Raw genomic sequence first — 24,655 nt, forward strand, 5'->3', positions numbered from 1 at the left:
GTCTGGTAACAGTTCAGAGCAGCGCACGAGCCTGGCCCACAAGTAGGCAGCTATGGCACCACAAGGTTTGAGGAGCCCTGTGATACTGAGGTTAAAATTGAATACCTGAAGGCGGGTAATATATTTCTCGCCCGACCCAAACCCCAATGAAATCATTAGTGTCACTGAAAGGGAGGTTGCAGAAATTTATGTATCATTTTAAGGAGCACAGAACCTCCGCACGGTGTGTCTCCTGCGGCTTTGCTTAGCGCGGTGTGTGACACAGCCCTCCCTCCTGGCTGGTAACCCAGAGTTTACAGCTTAGTGGCAGGTGGGGAACTACCCTCTCCAAAGGACTGCTGGGCGAGGGTGAGCTTCAGGGTGAGTCTTCTCTACCAGATCCTGTTTATGATCATGGCTTCCTCCCGGCTGGGATCTTGTTCTCCGCTAGAAGCTCCTGAACTCCTGGCTGGCCTGGTCCAGAGCGGAGGACCAGGACTGCCGCTGTGGCCACCACAGCTCCAGACACTGCGAGAGGCTGGCCGTCCTGCCCACGCTACAGCACCTGAGTGTCAAGGGGAGGCTGTCGGGAAGTGGAATCCAGTGGTCCCCTGCCCTGGGTCTGCTTGCTGTGGCCCATGGGGGGAGACCCTGGATCCTCAGTCGAGGGCAAGGGCTGCTCCTCAGCGTATAGACGCTCACAGTCCCACCCACAGACAAACAGCAGGCGAGTAAACAGGAAGCACAAAGAGCAGCAGGGCCCAAAATGCGAGTTGTTTGGTTTTAGGATTTTGTAGTCACCTGAGCTTGGTTTCGCACTGGCACATAAAAGTTCTCAAATAAATACACTTGACATTGCAAAAATGGCCATAAATGGGATCCATGTCCCCCAAATTGCCCTAGAATGAAAACAGCCAGGCGCTTTCGGGTTCCAGAGTGAGATCCATCCCCGTTTATCCTCTACCCGTGCCACGTTGGCTGAGCTCAGCCCCTCCTGGCTCTAAGCGATGAGCGGGCCACACAGTCACTCTTTCCGCCAGCCCCCCACAAGCCGCGGGCTGTCCCAGTGGCCCTGGACTGCCGGCTGGACCGGGGCAGAGCCCTCAGTCCTGGAAGACGAGGCCCGGGAGTCCCCTGGAGAGGTTCTCAGGAGGCGGCAGAAGATGGTCCCAGAGAGAAGACCGTGGCCTTTGGAATCCATGGGTGAACATGCCACGTGGAAGCAGTTAACCAGGTGCACCAGAAGACCCCGCTCCTTCCGTCAAGATGGGGTTGCAGGTGACACATCAATTGGGGGACCTCCAGCCTCAGAAACCTGGAGAAGAGCTCCCTTGGGCCTTTGGGGGGTTCCTGGGCCCAGAAACTGGGGAAGGGGGAATTGGAGACAAGGTGATCCAGAGCCTCCATCGTTTGGGACTGGAGATTGAGGAGGAGGTCAGATGGAGAGACACTCCATGCTGACAGGGTGGCGGCGGCAGCAGGCAGGCAGGGTGGGGGGGAACAGTGAGCCAGTCAGTGGCAGGGAAGCATCTGCAGGTAACCAGCATCTAGGCCTAGACAGGAAAAGGGCATTTCCAGGCCAACTCAGTACCTGCCCGTCCCCACCCCCCACCCCATTATTCCCAGTCTTTGTCACATATTCAGGGCCAGTAAAATCAGAAATAACCCACGCGCTCTGATGTGGAGTTGAGATCAGACTGGCACCCAGGGGGCCAAGGAGGAAAGCCGGGTTGGCAAACGGGCCATAATGCCCCCTTCCCAGCCCTGCTCCGGAGGCTCCGTGCTGTGCTGGCAGTGCCGGGGGAGGGCAGCTGTGCACCCGTGGTCCGGCTTCTCCACCGCCCCCCGCGTGGGCGGCCTGGGGGCATCAAGAACCCAGGGAGCCGGGGCCAGCCCGGGAGCGCCCCGGCGGCGCTCACCTGCAAAGGGCGCACATCCTGGTGGAGGATCCTGGTCACCCCCGGGGCGCGCCACGCTACTCGCGCGGCTCTTCGTGTTTGCTCTTCTGGCGAGAGGACGCGGGCAGACGCCGGGGCGGCGAGCAGCTGCCGCGTCCTCCGCAGGGCGCCAGACGCCCCGACTCAGCCGGGCGGGGCCGCGCGAGGGGACCCGCTGCGAGGCTTCCAGGCGAGAAACGGGGGGGCGGGGGGGGCTGCCGGCGTCGCGAAAGAGCCCCTGGGCGCGGGCAGAGGGCCGGGCCGCGCCGCGCGTCCCCGCCTGCGGGGCGCGGCCGGGGACGCCGGGCGGCCCCGCCCCCTGGCGGCGATTGGCCGGGGCGCCGCGCCGCCCGGGCGCCGCGGCCTCTCCCCGCCTCCCCCCGCGGCGTCGCCCATAGCGACGCGGCCTCCTGCGCGCCGCCCGAGGCCGCCGCCTGCGCCGCGGGGTCGAGCTCCGGCCCGGGCGGGCATGCGGAGCGCGAGCGCGGGCCGCCAGGAAGCAGCGGCCGGCCGCGGGCGGGCCCCGGCCCTCGCCGCCCGGGTCTAGGCGGCGCCATGTCCCTGCTCTGCGTCCGCGGTGAGTCCGGCGGTGAGGGCGAGGGTGCCTCTGAGCATGTCGCGGCGGGCGGCCGGGGGCGTCGGCGTGGCCCGGACCCGCGCTCGGAAGCGCGTCTCCCGGGCCGGCCTGATGCTGCCAAGCCCTTCGGGGCGCGCGACTGAGGGGCTCCGGCTGGGGGGCCGGGGCCGGGGCCGGGGGCGCGGCGGAGCGGGGCGGGGCGGGGCTGCCGGGGGGGCGGCCCGCGTCCTGCGCCCAGAGCCGGGATGAAGCGGGGGCGGCCGCCCGGCCGAGGGTCGCGACGCGGAAGCGCTTCGGGCGCGCCCTCGGGGCCGGCCCGAGTCTCCGCCGCCCGCCTGAGCCCCGTGCCCCGCCGGCAGCCCTGCTCGCCCGGGTTAGCGCCGCTCCGTTCCCCGCTTGTCCGGGGGGAGCGCCTTCCCTGCTGCCCGCCCCCCCCCCCCCCCGAGAGCCGCACGGTGCCGGCCGGCGGTCATCCGGCCGCTCCTGCCCCGAATCTGCGGCGGACACTTCCTTCCCTTTCGGAGCGAAGGGATGGGCTGCCGGAGCCCCCCCCCCCGAATTCTGTTGCGGCTTATTCTGCAGTTACGGATATTATGCAAAGCTTTTTGTTTCCATTTTTCCCTCTTTGCTTAGAGGGTTGCCCACAAAAGCGTAGAAATGGGTCCAAGCCTGTTCTCTGCCTGTGTAAGCGATGAAAGAGCTTAATGAAGCGCAGTTGAACCCGCAGGTTCTGGGGGCAGAGAGTTTTGCGCTGCGTGGCGTTTTGGCTTAGTTCTCAGAAAACCCACGGATTGGGGTGAACCTACACAATTGTGCAAAGCTGAGGAGGTGGTTAATGTGGATCCGGAGAGGTGGAAGGAATGCTGCTGCAGATGGCTAAAAGAAGGGAAAGTTTAATAAATAGCACCATGGTTTTCTGTATGAGGAAGATGGTTTATTTAGCTGCTTTCTTGCACAACCGTGAAAGCTGCCCCGGACGTGATGTTCGTGAGGCTTCCTGCCCTTCCACAAGGAGCAGCACAGCCTGGGTGGCCCGGTAGAGGACGCTGGGGATCTGCCTGGAGCTTTACGGCTGTGGTGGCACTCCCTCAACCCAACCAGACCCCCAGCACTGAGGTGGAGGAGTAACAGTTGGCACCCTCTCTCTCAAAGCCCACCCAGAAGTAGCGTCCGGAAGCCCCTGCTGGTCTTAATGATTTCTGCATCATAAACACACCCCAGGGCCTCCTAGAGCAAGCCTGGGTTGGCCGGAGCCTGTCCAAGAGGAGCGCAGCTTTGGTGGTGGAGCGTGGGATCCCAGACTCCTGTGACAGACTCTGGGGACAAGGAGGAAAATGCCAGTCTGCTGGGAGGGGGGCAGCTTGATGTGAGTTAGGCTAGGATTTGGTTGCACTGCCTTCTGGGGGGGGGGGTGCTAACTCTTAGGGAAGCCCCCAGTTAAGCTTTTCCTAGCAAAGCACATTCTGGGTGAGGGAGAAGAGAGAGATCCCAGCTCAGCGCTGCAGAAGGCCGCCAGAAAAACCGGGTGTTTTGGCTGGCTATAGCGAGCATAATCTTTCTGTATTAGATGGCAGCCAAATACCCTGCGGATTATTTGCTTGTACTAAAACTGCCAGCAGCTGAAAATGCATCCCCCTGACTTAGGCGACAGGGAGCTCACACGATTTCTCAGTCTCGGGTTTCCCCTCTTTTGCCCTGACAAACCTGCACCTCCTAGAATGAAGGAATCTGTGCGATGGGGCTCTTGCAAAGGGGACCCGGAACAGCCCTGCCCGACAGTCAAAGGACAGGCCCATCCAGGGTGACTGATGCTGCTGGCACAAAATCCCACCCGGAGTTACAGTTGAGCCCTTTGCGTGGACCAAGATATCTGGGTGAATTGGAAGCCTTGCCTGTCTTTGACCTGCGGGAGCAGCAAACACACTTCCTGTTCTGGGGGCTCGTTTTCTGGGACCGCTCCTTCACCTGCCTTGGTCAGCAGCTGGATTGCCTCTGGGTGGGCTAAATGGGTCCTGCTACCAGACTGGCAAAGATCCATCCAAGGGTCTTTGAGTTCAGATGAGCTCCTGGGAGAAGTCTGAAGCAATAACTCGAGAATCCCAGGGAGGACTTTAGAAGTCCTTTGGAAAGGAAGCCTTTACGCATTCATTTTTGAGCTTCATCCCTGCCCCAGTACTTAACCTAGAGGGAAATCCAGGCAATGAGAGAGCCTCGTCCACTTTCTTGTCCTCATGTGGGGTGAGGAGGGGGGCTTGTCTCTCAGGGAGGTGGAGATGGTTTGGGAAATAGCTGCCAACCCGGCTCTCAGGCTCCTTCCTTCCCTCCTTGAAGCTGCCATTCTTTCCAAAGGACCTGTGGGACCTTGCTAGGCAGTGAAGTCCAGAGGATTTGTGTTGTCTTCCTCTCCTGCTTCCCATGTTGTGGAGGTGGCAGGCTCAGGGCCACAGCTGCTGAGGGTGGCCAGTGAGAGGTGCTGCGTGTCTTGGCACTTGGAAATGGGCAGCAGGGCAGGCTCCTTAGGGTCGGCGGCAAGGCCATTTGCTTCAGCTGGCCCACCTAAGAGCTCTGGGGCTGCCTTTTGGTTTGCAGTCTTCCAAGAGAGCCCTGTGCCCAGCGAGTTGGCTGTGGCTCAAGGTGGGGCCAGTAAGAAAGGGAGCATCGTTTTGGAGCAAGGAGAACACCTTGGTGGCGGGTGGATTCATTTGTTTTACACTTTTTAAAGGTCTGACCAAGCTGATTCTTGGGCAGTTTTTCAGAAAAGAAAACAGGGAAACCCAAACTTCCCCCCCCCCCGCCTTTTCCAGCTTGAAAACTTCCATAGGTTATGGCACCGATGGCAGGAGATTCTAGGCCAACACCAACACTTGAGGGACAGATTTTTCTTATGATGCCTGGGTGGCCCTGGTGACTGGGCAGCAGAGAGACCTAGGTCTAGGAGCAGGTTAAGGGACCTGTGTCGGGGGAGAAGGGGGAAAAAGAAAAAATGTCTTTTCCTTTGGAGATGGAGGAGGTCCCTTCCTTACAAGTAGGATTCCCTCCCTGGCTGGGCTAAGCAAATCTCTTTGTGAACCATATAACTGAGATGAGTGTTGTGTCTTTTGAAATGTTAATGAAGCCGTTTATTGTAATTCTCTTTGAAGTGGGTTCTGGCTTTGACAGGAATTGTACAATTCTGATAAGGAGCCATTTTTTTAATGTAAAAGTAAAAGTTCAGGAAGAAGGAAGTAAGCCACTGAGCAGGCGCCCCATTCCCCTAAAGCAATCCTTGGTATTTCTAGGCCACTCCTGAAAATGACACCCCCTTGTTCAGGAGGACAAGGAGTCAGCAGAGTCCCCTTAAGCTCCTGCAGGCGGGATGGCTCTCCTTGAACTGTCATGGGGGAGGAGGCAGGGCAGAATCATTCCCAGGTGCTCCAGAAGACAAGGCAAGAAGAGATAACGAGCTCAGGTTAGAAAAAAGTGTATTTTAGTTGGACTTTTTTTTTAATAGAGCCTTTCAACTATGGAACAGGTTGCCTCAGAACGTGGCGGATCTGTTTCTCTGGAGATGTTTCAGGGGAGGCTGGGTGGCCTTTTCTCTGAGATGTAGGAGCAGGGGATCCCAGCACCAAGCGGGAGGTTGGACTAGAAGATCTCCAAGATCCCTCCCAACCCTTCTATGCTGTCATTCTAAATAATAAATCATTAAGCCCAGTACCCCGGTAAGCTTTCTTGTAACAAATGCTTGAATTAAATTGGCATAATTTAATTCAAGCCAATTTAGATAGAACTGTTTATATGAAACAAGGAGCCTTAACCAGTACATGTCCCAAAATGAAGAGCGAGGGTGCGTTCCTCTTTCTCCTCTACCTTGCCTGGATTTGTGGCTGCCAGATTTGCTGCTGGGGAGGAGGAGGAGGAGGAGGAAGGGCTGGACGAGCTCTTGGCAGCTTAATTCCCAGGTTTGGCACAGAGCAGAGTTTCTCAGACCTTCTTGGTTCATGGCACCCTTAGTGTGTCAGAGTTGTTGGGAGTCAGGTGGCATATAAATTTAATAAATGATTTTTTTTTCAGGGCACCCTTAGGCCAAAACTTTAAACTACAGGGGCATGGTGGTGCATAGTGTGGGAACAGCAGGCATAGAGGAATTGAGCTGTGGCCTTGGAGGACAGGAGGGAGGGAAGGGAGACAGTTGCTTGGTCCTAAGAAAGGAGAGGGCATGAGAAAGACATCCCAAACAGCCCACCTTGGCTTGGTTGTGCTTAAAAAAGAGCAGGGAACAGGCTTTCAAGATTCTGTCATTCTACTTTACTACAATAAAGCGCGTTCCTGGAATTCCTGCCTTGCCTGGTTCTTGACCTGGCCTACCTCAAAGGGCTGACATCTGTCCTCTGAAGCCTGCAGGGCATTTTGGAAGGTCCCTTCTCTTCTCCTCCTCCTAATCTGCAGACAGTTTCACTTCTGCAAGTCCATCTGTGTCTGGCAAAGTGGAATCCTTGGTGAGGCTGTCCATCTCCCCGTAATTCTGATAGTTGTGGAATAACATGAGGACCACCAGACTTTATTTTAAAAAATCACAGACCACAGCAAAATGTAAATATCAGGACAAAACATTGGGAAGTAGCTGCTTCTTTCAGCATCAGAACATGCTATGATCAGGATTTCAAATCTTGCTTGAGCTGACTGCATTTTATTTTTTAATTTTTTTAGATTTTTTTATCTACCTTTATTATTTTTTATAAATAACCCAAGGCAGCGAACACACCATACTCCTTCCTCCTCCTATTTTCCCCACAACAACAACCCTGTGAGGTGAGTTGGGCTGAGAGAGAGGGGCTGGCCCATAGACATCCAGCCAGCTTTCATGCCTCAGGCAGGACTAGAACTCACCATCTCCTGGTTTCTAGCCTGGAGCCCTAACCACTAGGCCAAACTGTTTTTATCCCAAGTTTCTGAAGTCCTGTTCATTTCTGAAATTGCTCTGCTTTTCATTAATGAGTTTTAAGTAATTGTGTAATTCATATAGTGATTTGGTACTGCTGAGGGCAGAATGATTAAATATCTATCAATCATAATGCTAATACCAGTTCTGGGTTCTCTTCTTCTGACCCCAAACTGGGTTGTCATGCCAGCACGAACACCTCTAATAAGCAACTTCAGAGCTGAAGCCCCATGTGGTTTTTCTCTCTCACACACACACACACACACACCATCGTTGCCAAAAAGAGGGGATTGTGGCAGTTTTAGGAAGGCTTGTCTCAAAGCCGGTTGGAAGAGCAGAATCTCCAAGTCTTCGGGGTTGCTGGCCGGCTGTTGTGCTGGGAACTGTTGGAGCCAGTCTTACACGCTGTGCTCTGGATCCTGGGTCTTAGGGCAATTTCCCAGTTGGTATCAGTTATTATTACTGATTTTTTTTGGTGTAAACCACCAGAAGATTCATCAGTATACAAACGTAAGGAATGCATTTATTCCTTTAAAAAATTATATGCCCCCACTTCCTTAGCAGCTCTGCTTGGCTTATAAAGATATGGTAAAAGCACCCATAAAAGCAACATTAAAAAGGAAAGGAACTCAGGAACACTTAAACCCTAAACTGTAAGAAGGGATGGGTCTGCCTCAATACCAGTGCAACTTATTTCTCAATGAAAGAGCCATTGTAGAAACAGCAGAATGTGGGTGGGTGTTGGAGGCATCTGCGGTGGGACCTGCAGATGTGCCCCATTGAAGGGCTGAGGCCATGGGGCCGGCCCCCCCGAGGAGTCAGCAGCCCTGCAGGTGGCCTGGGTTCCCCGCGTGTGGGTAGCAAGTAGCCCAGGAAGCTGGATGGGGCCTTGCGGGACCACCCAGGACAATGGGGGAGGGGTGAGCAGCGGGCATCTCCCAGTGTGATCTCCTGATAAGGCCCAGAGGGACCAAGCACTGCCCACCCCGCCAGCAGCCTCACGGAGGAGGGGGAGACTAGGTCAGAGGTATCCCACGTCACCCTTGCCAGAACGTGCATTGATGGCATGGAGTAGGGACAGAGGCCTTTTCCTGGAAGAGGGAGAGTCCACGTTGGTTTGATGGGGTTTGTACAGACAGAATGGGGTGTGAGCAGGACCTTTCATGGTAGGCCATCAAGGAGATACTATTCCATTTCTTAAAGCCCCAGTCCCTAAGTCAATATTAAACCAACTTAAAAACAAGCCAGAATAAAGAAGAGGTTGAAGAGAATCTAAACCAATTAGATGCTTGCTGAAAAAGGAAGATGCGGAGCATTGCCAAAATCCTGGTAGGGAGTTGGCTTTTTGGATTCTTTAGGTTGAAGTTTTCAGTGCTTGGAGGTGCTGCTTTATCATTTCTTCCTGTTGCAGCTAGAAGTGAGCAGCTCTGGGTCCAAAGCGGACAGGCGCTTCAAATCTGACCTGAGTGCATCGTTGTACCTGGTTCAGCGAGCATGCCCATGCTGGGTCTGAAGCGCCTTCCCCGCCATGGGTCTGGACACTGCATGCAGACCTGCTTTCTCCTCTGGGCTGGAGCCTTGTGCAATGTCAGCTGGGAGCGGCCATGACGTGGGAGGTTGTCCTTCAGATATGTTGGTCCTGGTGAATGCTTAGATGTGAGAAACAGCCAACAAGGACGAAGCCTGCACGTTTTTGTGCCAGGTTCCGAGATGAGCTGTTCTTTTAGATCTGGTGGTTAATTTCCCCTGTTTCGTCGTCGTGCTATTGTGACTATCATAGCACAGTTGCACAGGCAAAAAAGGGGGTTGTGGCATAGGGCTAGAGCGGAGTCTGAGCAAGCTCACCTGTAAGGAGCATGAGCCTGATCGCTGTAAGATCAGTTTCAGCAGAGCGTGCTTGATCTCTAATCTAGTCAGCTTCAGAACTGGGTCTAACCGGATCTCATCCCTTGCATTATTGGTCTGGGAACCTGGCCAGCTGGGGTGTTCCTGCGTGCCGCGTGCACCGTCCACCACGGGCAGAGCACGGAGGACAACAGCCGCGGCTGGGCCTTCAGCTGCCCGCGGGTGGCCAACATCCACAAAGAGGGTAGCAGCTCTTCTGCCCCTTGCTCCTCTAACAGAGTTTCTGCAGCCCAGAAAGTGATAGGAGAGCTCAAAAAGGCTGCATAAAACCTCGTGAAGGAGGCAGAGCAGCTGCGCAAGGCAGCGGTTAGGTGTGTGCACTGCGGCCCCTTGGCTCGAGATTTAGACCAGCTTCATGCCCATTCGCAGTCCTGAAAGGCAGGCCAACAGATGTTTTATGGAAGGGGGGAGCTAATGCTAAAAGCAGAGGGTCTGCTTGGACTGCCCACTGAGTGAATCTCAGAAGTATGATATTAACATGAGATTCTCCTTCTCCTATGATGGCCATCCTGCCCCAAGTCTTGCCTCTTTTTGTTGCTTGTTTTTGGAAGCAAACGTATAAAAGGATGACCAGCCCATCAGACATTTTTAAAGGGCTCTCTGGGTCGTCCTGATCACTTTCTGTTCTGATCGAAGCCTCTTAAGTGTTAACAGCTCAGTGAATTGGGGACATTTAGGCTCTTGAGAGAACGAACTGGCCTGCCAGAGCAGAGCAGAGCAGAGCAGAGCAGAGCAGAGCAGAGCAGAGCAGAGCAGAGCAGAGCAGAGCAGAGCAGAGCAGAGCAGGGCCTTCTCTGGGCAGCTGGTGGTGATCTTGGTGCTGCTCCCAAGGCGTGAGGCGGCTTCTTTAGAAGAAGCCCCAGGAGAGTCAGAAAGCTGTAACCAATTTGAATGAATGAATGAATGAATGATAAACGTCTTCTACTCACAGAGTTCTGGTTGTGGCTAAAACATATAAAAGCAGGAACGCTGGTCCTTGGCTGGACCTTCCAGTAGGGAGGTGGTGCAGGTCCCACCATAACAAAGACCCAGGCACACGGGTCGCTTCGTGGGGTGGGCCTTGCAGAGTGTGCGCCTCGCTTGCCGAAGAGCCGTGCATCTTCTTAGGGCAAGTGGGGACGCCTCCAGTGGGGCGGGGGGTGAGGTGAGAAAGTCCCTTCTGGGACTGCCTGCACTGCCTTCCTGGTGTCTGCTAGGAAGATGCCGGGCTGTTTGCTCAAGGGCGCGCAAACAATGTCTTGCCTGCGTCATCCTTGGCTCAGTTGCACGAATGCAAACAAACAGGGATCTACAGCAGGTGGGGACGCACTGGACTTGCCGTGTGGCGTCTCTGAAGGCAGGCGGATGGGACTGGTTGGGCAGACGTGACTAGCCATCCAGGGAGGCAGAGCTGGGGTAACTGGCTGGCCTCCCTCCACTGAATGCCTGGGCGCCAGGAGAGCACTTTGCCTTCCTCTTCTGAAGGATGAAGAACACTGGGCTTCTTTCAGAAAGCCACCATTTCTGCTTTCCAAAATGAATTCCCTCCCTCCAAAGAAATCTGTGGGAATACAACTCCCAGAAATCCCAAGTAGCCGTCCTCCCTCCTACTGGACCCCTGGGAACAGCAGTCCCGGTGCATAGCCTGGAAATATTTCTTGGTGCCATTCAACCATTTTAATGCTTTTGAATTGTACTGTTGTTATGCTGTGAATGTGATTAGGGTTTCAGTTGTACTGTAAGCTACCCTAGGATAAGATTCACGGAGGGCAACATCAGCAATACCATAAATAGGCCAAACTTCACCACTTCTGCCCCAGAATCTCAGAGTGGGAAGGGTCGGTCACAGGTCCTGCTTCTTTGTTGGGCAGCTGGCCAGCGGGCAGAGGCAAAGCTTCAGAAGAGCCGGGGGGGGGGGGGCTCCTGTAGGCCGATGTTTCCGTTCTCCGTGTGACTGAAGAGTGATTGAAAGGAAACACCCCCCCCACATGCCAAAGTGCTACGAACGGAAGGTCAGAGTCTGTCCCGACTCTCCTGTGGGGATGCATTTGCAGATTGGTGAACGTGAGGCAGGTGGAATGGAAGCCGGGGAGAAGACCGACAGACCCTCCCCTTTGCCCACCAGGTGCCCTTGGTATCAGCCGTACCTGTAGAACCGAGTCCGGCCTGTCCTGTCCTTGGGCAAAATGCATCCCTCGGCCACAGCCTGCCGCCTCTCCGGGTGATGGGCTTCTGCCTTCTTGTGTGGCAGGGTGGGCTTGGGCTCCTGAGCTTTGCCAGTTCATTTAGGCATCTGGTTCGGCATTAGGTAAAAATCAGACCCATGGCTTCGCTTTTGGCCCCTGGAAAATCGAAATGCACTGGCCTCAGTTCCCCAGCAGCTGGTGCGGAGAGAGGCTTTAGCTGAGAGGGCCCAAAGGAAGAGGAGACGTGCCTGCCAGGGTCTGTTAATTTTCTCGGTGATCAGTGAGGCTTTGACGTAAAGGGTTGCAATTGTTGTAAAAGAATTTAATTTGTAAAAGGTCCACTTCAGCTGCAGTTTTTGCTTAACAAAGCCTGAGCGAGCGAGAAGGAATTCAGAGTAGGAACCACCCAAGCCAGCCCTTAGAGGAAAACACTCTGAAGCATGGCTCGGACAGCCAAGCGTGGCGGAGCCTTTAGCTTCCCTCTCCCACACGCTTGCTACAGTCGTGTTAGCAGCATTTCTCAGGTGCCTCTCCTCACACACAGTTTGGGTGCTTTTGCTTGCTGGCTTCCTGTTACTATTTTGTGATCCGCCTTCTGGCTTGTGATAAGCAAAGCAACATCCATCGTTGGGGTTTTGCCTTCAAGACAGCCTTGACACCTGGCAGCTATACGGACAAGTCCCTGCAGCTTTCTTGGCAACATTTCTGGAAGTGCCTTGTCTTGCCTTCCTCCTAAGGGTGAGGGAGAGGGACTGGCCCAAATCACACAGCTGGCTTCGTGCCTGAGGGAGGACTAGCGCTCCGGTTTCCCTGGTTCTGGTCAAACACCTTAACCACTAGGCCTAAGTGGCTCTCTGTGGTGTTTTAGTGCCTCTTATTTGCTTAAATCAAAAAAGAGAGCAACGCAGAAGTGGTTGCACAATTTGCAGATGAGGCTCCAGAATCTGGGTTGGGTAAAGGTACCCAGGGTTTTCAGATCTTTGGCCTTGACTGTGACTTTCCTGGAGCAAAAAAGAGAATTCTCTTACCCTGCCCAACGACAGTTAAGAGCAGAAAAAGCAGAGCAGAGCTGCACCCAGGTGTATAGACTGGCAGGCGGATCAGAAGCAGGAGAGGGGAAGAGGTGGAAGAAACAGCCCTGCTTCTTAGAGATCCTGCGCAGGGAGTTCAGGGGTCCAGAATGCCTGGTAGTTGGTAGCAGTTGGTGAAGAGCCAGAGCAGGTGGGTCTTTCAGCAGAATTAATGGGAGGCGTTTCTTTCTCTAACACAGCCCACTTAAATGGCTGGGTGTGATCTAGAAGCTTTGTGAGGATTAGCATGAACCAAGGTGGAAGGTGGTTTCAGAGCGATGGAGTGGCATGGAAGCAGTCTGAGAACTCACAGTCAGTGCTGCGGGACAAGTCAGTTTCCCTGCCCCCCTGCCCCTTCTGGAAGGGGTGCCTGCCATCGCCCCAGCCCAGTCCAGCAAAAGCCTGCCCCAGCCTGATTTCGCTCTCCCATTCCAAGCCTCAGAGATCTCCTGGAGGACTGGTGAAGTCTTAGAAGGTCTTGGAGGACAGCAAGTGACATTCCCCTTCAAAAAGGGACAGAGGAAGACCTGGGGGATGCTGGACCTGCCAGCTTGACAATTAACAGGAGCCAGGATGGGTTTGTCACAAACAAATTCTGCTAGAGAAAACTTATCTTCTGTTATTGCAGAGTTACTAGCTTCATAGATCCAGGAAATGCCACAGGCATAGTGTGCCTTTTGATGAAGTCTCCTGTTACTCTCCTTCATAAAATGGTAAGATATGGGCTACGTGGCACCACTGGCCTCACCATTGGCTGAATGACCACACTGAAACAATGTTCCTTAAGGGCTGCACTTCAGCTTGGGGGAAAATATCAAGGGGAGGGCCAGGGGGCTAGAGATAAGGGAGGCTTGAGCAGGGGGCCCAGATGAAGAGGAGGGAAGTGGAGAAATGTCACTTTCTGGATATTTTTCTGGAGGAAAAATGTAAGCACAAGTCTCGGATGGGAGAGACCAGCATGGGCAATGGGACACCAGAAAGGATCTGGGTGTCCTTGTGGATCCCACGTTAAGCACGAGCCAGCAGTGTGATGCCGCTGCAAAAGAGGAAAATGCCATCTTGGGGAGCACTAACAGGAGCCTCAATTCCAGCTCGAGGGAAGTGATTGTTCCCTTCTACAGAGCAATCTGGGAGCAGTGGTTCGCTGTCATGGAAAGCCAGCTTTTTCCCCTCCTCTTGCATCTAAAAGGGGCATTAAAGATACGATGGTCTACAGTACATGACTGTATTTAGAAGTCTCCCTTCTGTCCACTAGTGCCTGGGCTGAGCAAGAGCCAAGTCTGCACTTCCTGTCTGGTTGAGAAGGACTCTTGTCTGCCAAGCTGTTTATCTGGAAAGGCTGCTTTTGCCAAGGAAGCAAATTCTCAGCATGGAGGGGTTTACTGTAATTTCAAACCCAATCCACAGAGTTCTCTCCCGAGGGGAGGGAGAGATTAATGCACAGTTCAGAATGGATGGTCTTTTGAGGGTTGGGGAGTGGGTCCTCTGACAGAGACAGCCATGACGGGGCTACGGGACTGACTCCCTGGATTTTGAACCAGTAACTTTTTTTTTCCTCTTGAAGACAATGCTGTTGTGATTCCCCTCTGCGTTGAATAAATGGTTGGCCTACATAATAGCTCTCCCTCCCTCCCTCCCTCTTTTTTTTTGTTTTTGTTTGGGAAACCAGGCCACCTGGAAGAATTGCTAGTTCGCCTTTCTCGCCTGCGTCAGCAGGATTAACTTCCTGTAATCTCTGATTGAATTGGCGATTGTGCTGCTCTCCTTGCCCTCTATTCAGACCAGCAGCCGGGCAGAATCTGAGGCTGACTCTTGAATGGGAAAACTACCTGCGTCAGGTGCAGCTTCAGACTGGGCCTTCCTGTCAGAGAACTGTCTGCCAGCAGGTTGATAGCTTCTTCTTGACATGTAGCACCCAGCATGCTTCTGAAGCAAACAGACCTGTTTCTAAGCAGATACTCACCAAAGTTACTGTTTTTCTGGATTTTATCATCTCATTCCTGCCTTTCCGTTCATGCCACCTAGCAGAATGATTTTTCCCTGTGATGAATGAGATTTCAAAAGCGCGACCAGCAGGACTCTGTCTGGCGACAGTCTGGTCGATCAAGGTGATCAAGGTGGAACAAGGTTTAGAACATTGCAGCTTTTCCCAGTGAATTTTGAATCTTCTGCCACCGCCGTTCACTGGAGTGTAACGTGCAGCCGTTGCCAACCGGTGGATTCCGACTTCTGTATACCCCCACAACAACCCGAATGACATGAATTCTTTCCTTCTGGCATACATTTTAGCCTTTTAATTCACAAGTAAACTTACAACACATGCTGTTCCTTACGTATATTCAACTCCATTTCACAAAATCAGACCACCTTCATTCAGGTACAATATATTACATCTTTCTTATTTCTCTTAGTGGCATAGACTTTCAGCATATGCGTTTTTCCCTCCTTCCATTTTATTTCTAAATTCCTGCTCTTTACCATTTACTACTTTTACATTCCTAGTCACAATCTTGCATATTTTATTTATTTATCTATTTATTTATTTATTTATTTATATCCTGCCTTTATTATTATTTTTTTTATAAATAACTCAAGGTGGGGAACATACCTAATTCTCCTTCCTCCTCCTATTTTCCCCACCACAACAACCCTGTGAGGGGGGTTGGGCTGAGAGAGAGGGACTGGCCCAAGGTCACCCAGCCGGCTTTCATGCCTCAGACGGGACTAGAACTCACCGCCTCCTGGTTTCTAGCCCCGGTGCCTTCACTACCAGGCCAAACTGGCTCTCAACATATCCCAAATCATCACCAGAAGGGCCTGTGGATGTTGACCTGTGCCGCTCATCAGTCAGCTAAGCGGAGTGTGCAGTGTACTGACACCCATTCAGGATATTGGCTTTCTCTTAATTGTACTTAATGTTCTTCATGAGTGTAGCCTTTTATTCAGGGATCTCAACATCATCTTTTGCATGGTGAGATCTGCTTTCTTGTGATTCTGTGTCTACATGGTAACCTAAGGACAAAATTTATAAATGGCACAGATGAATACCATTATGGCATGTGAGCGGTCAAAATGTTTCTTCTAGAGAAAAGTTATTTGTTTATTGGATTTGTTAAAGCCACCCAAGTCCAAAAAGACTCTGGGAGGCTTACAATATGCATAAGTTAAAACACAACGAAAACCACATAACTGCCCGACTAAAACAGCAATCCCCACATTCGACATAGACATGGCAGGGCTCCCAGACGCACCCTAATACCAGCAAATTCTTGCTGAAATCGAAAACATAGCAATCTAATACCTTTGAAATATTAATTTGGGGACGAAATAAGATACTGGCAGTAGCAAGCTTTTGTGGCTTGTGGCTTAGAGTGCTGTGTGAGCCTGATGGACCTGGCCTTGGGAATGGGGGAAGGAGTGAACAAAGGGAGGAGTTTCAGAAGAGATTACTCAGTCCTGGGAAAGAAGGGAGTGTGAGAAAGAAACCCAAAATACCCCCCCTTGATTTTGTTTGGCCTAAGGTGGAATAGAGGGAAACTCTGAGAGGCTTTCAAGGCCTGTGTCAGCCCTTGTGGGTAGGCCAGGCCAAGAAATGGAAGCGGCAAGGATTGCTCTGTGTTGTGGGGTCGAATAACAGGATCTTGTAATCCATCTGTGACAGCGGCTGGCCAGTCTAACCGCTGAACAGAAGCACGGCCAGACTGGACCTGGTTGGAGCCTGGTTAGGAGGCCACCAGGGAAGTCCCAGGCCTGTGAGCTAGATTGAACTTTGAAAACTCATCCCGTTCCACACAGGCAGTGGCAAAACACCTCCATATTGTCCACCCCCCACCCCCCGTGAACATGTCCCCAAATTTCTTGGGAGTCAAGCTTGATTTGAAGATGGCTTCACTTAACTGTCACCTGGGGTCTCCAGAAAAGGACAGCATTGGCACGCTCCTCTTGACTATAGTCCCGAAACATGGGCACCCAGCATGGCGTCTAAACAGCAGCTCTGAGATTTTGAGGAGAGTAGAAGCCCTCGCTGTGCGAGCAGAGTCCTCGTTCTGCCGGGGGACATGTGGGCTTCCTTGTGCCACTGTGAGAACTGGCCGCTGGACTAGGTGGGCCAGGGGTCTGGTCCGGCAGGGCATGGCTTATGTGCTTGTGTTTCTGGCCTTGGCTTTCGCCCAGCTCAGCATCCTTGGATGTGGATGAAGGACAAGAAGCAGCCCAGGGGGACGCTTGGGCCAGGGAGTGATAACTGCCGACCCAGATGTTTTGCCAACGCCGCCAGTGCTGGGGAGGGGGGCTATGGGGCTCCCTCTGCCCCTTCTTCTCTAGGCCGAATTGCAGCAGTTGCTAGGACCAGCATACGCTTTCCCCAGGAGAGCCGCCTCTGAGCTGGAATAGGCATGTGAGGTTGGGCTTTTCCACCCTGCTCCAGGCATAAGGAAATGCAGGATCTCTTTGGCATGAGGGTGACTGGCTGGCTCTCCTCGGGGGGGGGTGGATTTGGGGTGTAATCTTTTGACCATCTGCTCATTCCTTCTGCCTCGTTAGCTGAATCCACCATCAGCCAGAGCTCAATGGGAGCCTGAGGCAGCAAATAAGGACCATGCGTCCTCTTCTTCTCCAGGACTGGATGCCCAACCACCCCTCCTGCTCACTGTTGCTGCTTCCCCCCCCCCCCGGAGAATTGGGCAGAACAGCAGCTGTGGGGTGGAAAATGGGACAGGGGCATGCCTGGCAGTGGCACTGAGGTACCCAGATGGATCAGGGTGCAATTTGCCCTGCCCTGGTGCTTTTCCCCTCCCAGCAGTTGGCTTGAGCTTTCTTGTATTTTCAGGCCTTCTGTCTCCATTTCCCCCAAGCTGGTGCCCTCCAAGCATGCCAGACCACACAGTTCCCATGATTGCAAGGGGAGTGCGCTGGCAGGCCTTTTTAAATAAAAGACTCTGTGCTTTGTGGCTCAGCAGCCTCTGTCCCGAGGGTCCTGCCCTTTTCTCTCTGGCAGCCTTATTGCACCCTGGCCCACCTGGGCAGGCTGGGGTTATTGCCAGGCACCCCCCTCCCCCTTCCCCCCCAGTGGCCGCTGTTCTTCTCCTCTCCTTCCTAGTGGCGTTCTCCCCTCCCTCTCCCCTCAGATGTGCCCCCAGGAGAGATGATCCTTCCAGCCTGCCTGAAATCACATCAGCTGCACCGATGCACTCCTAAAGACTGCAGATTCCTAACTGGGGGTGGTGGGAGGGTGCAGCAGGAGGCTGGGGGTTAGATTGGTCTGTGTTAAGCTGGTCAGAAAACTTGTCGCTGACTGGAGGCTGCTGGGGACAAGCACATCTGGAGCTGTGCTGTCCTGAGAGTGGCTATCTTCCAGACCCCTGGTGCCCCTGGCCTCCTCTCCGACTTCCCTAAATGTGAAGAAGGTGCCCAGGGCCAGCGAGAGGTGGGGATCTGGGCTCACAGGCTGTCCCGCCTCCCCCCAGGCTCCAAAGCAGTTCCACCCCAATGTAGGCGGTCATCCCTGCCATTTCCTGCCAAAGAAAGTTGGCCTTCCAGTCGAGGAAACAACCAGTACTTTACCCACCCAAAGCTTCCAGGTCTTCCTTGGTTTTTCTGGTTCCCTGCTGGGGACCCCTAGACTGGAAGATGCCGGCCCCAGAGGGCTGGGGTATGTGGGGAGTCAGCCCTGTTGCCCCAGTGGTCCTCTGCCTCCTGGCCCTCCTCCCTGGCCTTCTAGGGAGGGCAGTGGGGGGTGGAGCAGGGAGGTTGGGAGCAGCAGAGGAGGAGCTGCCCCCCACCCGTCTCACTCCCAGGCCCCTTGGCCCAGGATCACTCTTCCGGGGTTCTGGGGCCTGGGTGGCTTCTCTGGCTTGGACTGCGGTAACGGTAGAGCAGGCCGTTCATCCCCAGTGGCCTCACCCTGTGAAGGGGAGATCCCATCTCTTAGGGAAGAGATGCCGTTTGTGCCAGGAAGACAGTGCAGTTTTGATCACATGCTTGGGTCTCTGTTTCGGTAATTCATGGGGTTTAATTGTCCCCAGTGTGTGTGTGTGTGTGTGTGTGTGTAATTTTTGTTAAAGAAGTTTTTCCACAGAGTAAAAACAATACAAATTTTAAGTTAAAGATAAGAGAAACAGAGAAAAGTAATAGAAAAGTGAAAAAGAAATAAAGAAAAAGAGATAGAAAAGAAGGAAAAAGAAAAAAAAGGATTACCTTCTTAACAGCAGTTGTAAGTACATTTACATTTTACCCTCTCTCTCTAAGGTTATACTGAAGCTTCCTTCTTTCCATAATCTGCCTCAGTCCCCAGTTTTTCTGAAGGAAGCTGGGGCAGAGCTGAAAGAGAGTCACGAAAGAGAGAGTGTTAAGAGCCCCCTTTCTTGGCTGTACTGATGTTATGGTTACAGTTCTCTAGGCTGCTCTGTGTGTGTGTGTGTGTGTGTGTGTGTGTGTGTAGACAGACAGACAGACAGAATCTGGTTTTAATTAATTTTACGATTGTTTGCTGCTCAGAGTCACTTGTTTGAGATGGACAGCCATGAAAATTGAATGAATGAACGAATGAATGAATGAATACATAAATAAATTTCCCAGGGCACTTTTGTTGCGAAAAATTAGACTGCAGCACAACTTGAAGGCTTCCTTCTCCATTATCTGTGCTCCAAGCCTTGAACACCCTAAGAGGAAACGTGTTCTGACATGGAATAACCAACGCGTGTTCTCTTTTTCTCTTTGCAGTTAAGAAAGCGCAGCTCCAGGGACCAGCAGGTACACCCACATCGACTTCCTGACTTTGGGGTTGTAGCTTGAGTGGGTCTTAGCTCCTCTTCCTGCTTTGACTATTGCGCGTCTTCTGGCTTGGGCCCCGGGCACCACAGAGGCAGAGAGAAGATTCCGAGGCAGCATGCCTGGAATTCCCGCTTTTCCTTCATGCCTCCCTCCTCTGGAACAGCCTCCCTCTGGAAGTGAGACTGGCCTCTTTGATGGTCGCCTCCTGGAAGCTGGTTAAGATGGAGCATCCAGAAGGCCTTTGGGGATTGATTTGTAGTTCCCCTCTGTTCTTTTCTCCTGTGGGTTAACCACTCCATGTGGTTTTTCAGTATGCTTTTATGCTTGTAACCCTTGCGAGTCTGGAAGATGTGGCAGCAAACAAGTCTAGTAAATAGAGTGCAGAATTTAACTTTGGCCACTGGAAAGCTACCCAGAGGCCAAATTCTTGGGAGTTCTTAAAGCCATTCAGAGGGACTCTGAGCGATGGAAGTTCCAAGCAATGGCACTCTTTCAGAGAGGCCAGCAGAGCTGCTGAAGGCAGTGATGGAATAAGATAGACATTTGTGCCAATGTCTCAGACAAAGCGAAGGTTCAGAAGAACTCCAGCTCATGGGAGGGAGGGCTGCCCTTGCTTGTATTTTCAGAACCTGGCTGGGTGCTGAGGGGAAGGTTCCCATCTTAGAGATATGCCTGGCTGAGTTTTGCACCATGAACCCAGAGCCAGAGGTGGGGTGTAACCCTTGTTACTCACGAGACTCTGATGGCTTCTAGGGGTGCTGCTCTGCAGATAGCTGAGATCCTATTTATGAAGTTGGGCTGTAAGGATCAGTGGGGACTGTTGCCAATATACCAGACTCCCCAAGCATGGCAGCCCCGCAACTGAAGCTGCTTGAGCCTACAGCCGGGTTGGTGGTGGAGTTCTTCATGCTTACGGTACTGGTGGACGTCAGTCTTCCTTCCTTGGGTGTGGATCTGAAGGTGGCTTGGGGTTAATGGCCACCATGGCAATCATGGATCTGATCCAAGTGATCTCTGGCCCAATTCACAGTGGGGTCACACGTTAGATCTGGTCCCAGTGACATCTGGAGTTGTGGCTTGTTAACATCAGTCCCCTGTCATGGGGCCTTACAGTTCTTTGAGGCTGCACCCTGGTCTGCCCCAGGCACCTCTTGGACCCTGTGGAGGTCCACAGAGAGCTTAGGGTTGTTCCTGTGGCTCTGGTTCACAGTGTGACTGAGGCCTCAGTCACTGCTTAGAATGAGAGGGCCACACAGCCTTGGAGTGAATCGCCTGGCAATCCCAGAGACCCCCTTGTTTCTAGAGGAACTCCAGGCAATGAAATGGCATAAGAGACACTTAGAGCACTGCTGGAGGAAAATGAAGAGTGAACCTGACTGAATGTGGGAGGAGCCTTTCTTAAGGATTACCTTGCAGCAGCAAGGGCAACAAAACATTTTTCTGCCCTTTGGATCCACAGAATGCTGGCCAGCAGCCCTGTTTAAGGTGGCCCATTCCCTTTTAGGTAAGAATGGCCCAGAGGAACATTTACAGAGCCATTCTGAGGATTATTGTAGGCATCTGTTGGATAACGTTGCTCAGATTCACTCAGAACTGGACTCTAATGGTAGAGGTCCTGTGGAGGTGCCTGGGATATGGTCTTCCCCGGTTATCTGGGAAGAGCTTGAACCCATTATTCCTGATGAAATGGACAGGGTCCTTGGAGCTGTGAGTTTGCAACCTGTGCTTTAGATCCTTGTCTCCCCTGGTTGCTCAGGGCCTCCTGGGTGGTGACATGTTGCGTCCATGTGGTGGCTAATGCCTCTTTGCAGGAGGGAGTGGTGCTGCCCATTTTGAAGGAAGCAATCATCTGCCCTTTCCTCAAGAAGCCATCTCTGGACCTAACAGAATACAGTAGGACACTTTCATCCAGAGTCCAACTTGCCTTTTGGGGTAAGGTTATTGAGAAAGTGCTGGCCTGCAGCTCCAGAGGGCCCTGAAGGAAGTGGATTATTTGGACCCCTTCAGCCAGGATTCAGACCCATGATAGCATGAGATGGCATTGATTGTGTATCAGTGACCTTTGGCATCCTTGGGATGGGGGTAATGTATCCATCCTCACCTTCCTTGATCTCATGGTGACTTTTGATACTATTAGAGTATTCTTCTGGACTGGCTCAGGAGATTGGGAGTAGGAGGCATGGTGTTTTGGTGGTTCTCCTTTCTCCAGGCCTGGTTCCAATTGGTGTTGGTAGGTGGGGAGAGATCAAACTTGAGGTCCCTACTTTGCAAAGTTCCTCAGGGCTCTACATGATTTGAGATTTGATCATGTGATTGAGATGTGGGTGCTTCACAACTGGCATCTGTTTACGACCATCACAGCATCCCATGGTCACCTGATCACCATTTGCACGCTTCATAGCAGGCTTCCAATAAGCAGAGTCAACGGAGAAGCCAGCAGTAAAATCACAAGTCGCAGTCACGTGTGTCTTCCTCAATTACTGCATCGCTTAGTGAGGAAGTTGCTGCTTCCAATTGTTGTTAAGCGAGGACTACCTGTAGATGTTGAATAAAACCCTGCAAAGCAGAGGTCTAGCGCTGGCCCTCTCTTCCCACCACCAACTGGAACCAGCCCTGGAGAAAGAGGAGAACCACCGTAACCCAGCCTTCTACTCCCAGCCCCTGAGCCAAGGATTGGAAGGATACCCTAGCTGATCGTATCAGAAGCTGCTGAGAGATCAGGGAGGGCCAGGATGTATGCATCCAGACCCGACAGAGGTCATCCTCAAGTATGGCCAGTTTTGTCTCCATACTGCAACTGGGCCTCAGAGCAGACTGATGGGGGTCCAGAGGATCTGTTTCCTCCAGGCCCTCTGGAACTGCAGACCAGCCGCCAAAAGGGAAGGTTGGAGACTGGATGAAGATTGTCCAGTCCCATTGGATCCAGCGATTGCCTGTTCTCAGTGCTTTCGCAGCCTTCTGTAACACATAAAGTGTCTTTTTGATGATTGAGGTAAATACTAAATGCGGTAGAAGAGCTTGTTGAAATTTTATTCAACTTTATTCTTCTGAAGGGCAGCTTGTAAAATTCTGTGGGGTCAGTTTTCTGTCTTGTGTTAACAAAGAATTACAGATGTTTTGTCTCATGAAAAAAATCTGCCTCTGTTCCAGATAAATTCAACACCTATGTAACCCTGAAGGTCCAAAATGTCAAGAGCACCACCGTTGCTGTTCGAGGGGCCCAGCCATGTTGGGAGCAAGACTTTCTCTTGTAAGTGAAACACTGGGGACCAGTCCACCCCCAGGGCACTGGCTGGGTCTGGGCAAAGCCCTTGTGGAGCAAGGTCTTTCCTTGCAATGGAAAGATTCTGGGAGGTCCTGCCGATCCCGTGCTGAGAAATCTGCATCTGGACACCTTTGGAAGCATAACCAAACTGCCCTTGAACTTCTCTCAGCAACAGGCTGACCGGATCTTGTCTCTGAATCTGAATTCGTTGCATTTTATAGTATTAATTTGTTAGCTGCTACTAGAGTTCTGTAAGACCAGTCTAGTGGAGTGAATGGGAAGAATTCATAAGTTAACTGGGAGATGGACAGGTTTCTAAAATGAATGTCCTTAAATTGATGTGAACGTTTGGGTACAAATATGGTAAGAAAGGAGAAATTGCAAAGCCAAGTGCTACTTGCATTTTTAAAAAATCCATCTGGACTTCAAAAGGAAGACAGTTGTCCATGGTGCCAGTTAAAGTACAGGAGAGCCCTTGATCTGAGGACCCTCCCCCTCCCCCACCCTCCTCCACCTCAGCCCTGCCTGGTTACCCTTTGATTTTTGTGGTCTAAGAGGACCTCTAGTGGCCGAGGAGCACCAGTGCACTTGGCTGTGGTAAGGCTGGCCGTGGGTGAGGAGGGCCAGTGCAGGTGCTCTTCTTTAGCCCCCAGGGTTTCCCGAAGAGCCAAGGTCCATGGGCTGAGTTGAAGTCTGTGTTCAAGGAGGGCACTGCAATCAAAATGGGCAGCTTGAGGTAGAGTCCGATGTGGGGAGTTCACTTTCTTCCTTTAGATGCTAACGTTCCTGTTCTTCCGAACCACCTTTCCAGCGAGATCAGCCGCATGGACCTAGGCTTGATTGTGGAAGTGTGGAACAAAGGGCTGATCTGGGACACGATGGTTGGGACAGCCTGGATTGCACTGAAGACCGTCCGTCAGTCAGACGAGGTCAGTAGCTCTCCAAGTCTCAGAGAAGGTGGCCTAATTCCTTGGGACTTCCTTTTTACCAGTCCCCTTCAGAAGTCCAGTATGAGTTTGGTGGACCTACTTGTTTACTATTCTCTCATGGGTCCTCAACGTACGACCGTTTGTTCAGCAACTGTTTGCACCTCCTCGCACCCCCACTCCCACTCCCTGAGCCTCGCTGCACCTCCTTCGCACTCTCACACCCTCCCGTGCACCCTCCCTGAGCCTTGCCACGCTGACCTCACGGACCCATGCGCACCTTCCCCAAGCCTCACCACACCTCCCTCGTGGTCTTGCGCACCCTCCCTGACCCGCACCATGCCTCCCTCGCACCCTCCGCACCCTTTCAGCCTCCCTGAGCCTCACCGTGCCTCTCTCTCACCCCCGGGCACCCTCCTCAAGCCTCGGCACCCCTCCCTGCACACCCTTCCACCCACCCTGTGGAAGCCTTGCTGTGCCTCCCTCACACTTTTGTACACCCCCACACCCTCCCTGACCCTTGCCATGCCTTCCCAGCACCCTCACGCACCATCTCGTGCCCTCCCCCACCCGGCAGCAGCCACTTAACTGCTTCCTGGCCTGCTTGCCAGCTCCCTGGGACTCGCAACTTCCTGCCAGCTTCCCCACTGACTTGATTGTGGGAAGCTGGCAGGAAGTTGCCTTGTCTAATGACCATGGGATTCAGTTAACAACGGCAACTGGGACTGCAGGGATTGCCATCGCTAAGTGATACAGTTGCACTTTACAATCGCATCACTTAGTGATAGAAATTCTTGTCCCAAATGCCATTGTAAGTCGAGGGCTACCTGTATCTAAATTCATTTTGATGATCAAAATATACAGATAAAGGTACATATGCTGTGGTATTTTGGGGGGAAATATTGTCACCTTCCACAAAGGGAACCTGTGGTCTGTTTGATACTATGCTCTCCTCGTCTGAAGAGCTGCTGAGTACTGTCTAAAAACTGAACTGAAAGTTAATCTTTAAAATAGAAGTGCAGTCTGCACTTGAATTGTTCCTGAGCTGTATTTTAATGTCTAAAACTGAGCCTACTTTGAGTACGGACTGAGCCACAACCTGCAGAACCAGACGCTGGGGAGGTGTTTAGCATTTCCAA

At 52.7% G+C, this 24,655-nt stretch overlaps 1 protein-coding gene across 1 annotated transcript in view; it reads left to right on the forward strand.

Moving 5' to 3' along the window:
- The first annotated feature begins 2,446 nt into the window (after positions 1-2,446).
- Positions 2,447-24,655, forward strand: part of UNC13B (unc-13 homolog B) — a 174,302-nt gene continuing 152,093 nt past the window's right edge. Inside the window, exons 1-5 of the mRNA XM_063295920.1 lie at positions 2,447-2,493; positions 19,275-19,304; positions 20,785-20,829; positions 22,476-22,575; positions 23,402-23,519. Coding sequence (XP_063151990.1) covers positions 2,472-2,493; positions 19,275-19,304; positions 20,785-20,829; positions 22,476-22,575; positions 23,402-23,519 — 315 coding nt within the window. The 5' untranslated portion in view covers positions 2,447-2,471. The remainder of the gene's footprint in view (positions 2,494-19,274; positions 19,305-20,784; positions 20,830-22,475; positions 22,576-23,401; positions 23,520-24,655) is intronic.

Source organism: Candoia aspera, chromosome 2 (genome assembly GCF_035149785.1).
Source record: "Candoia aspera isolate rCanAsp1 chromosome 2, rCanAsp1.hap2, whole genome shotgun sequence".
Taxonomy (NCBI): Eukaryota; Metazoa; Chordata; class Lepidosauria; order Squamata; family Boidae; genus Candoia; species Candoia aspera.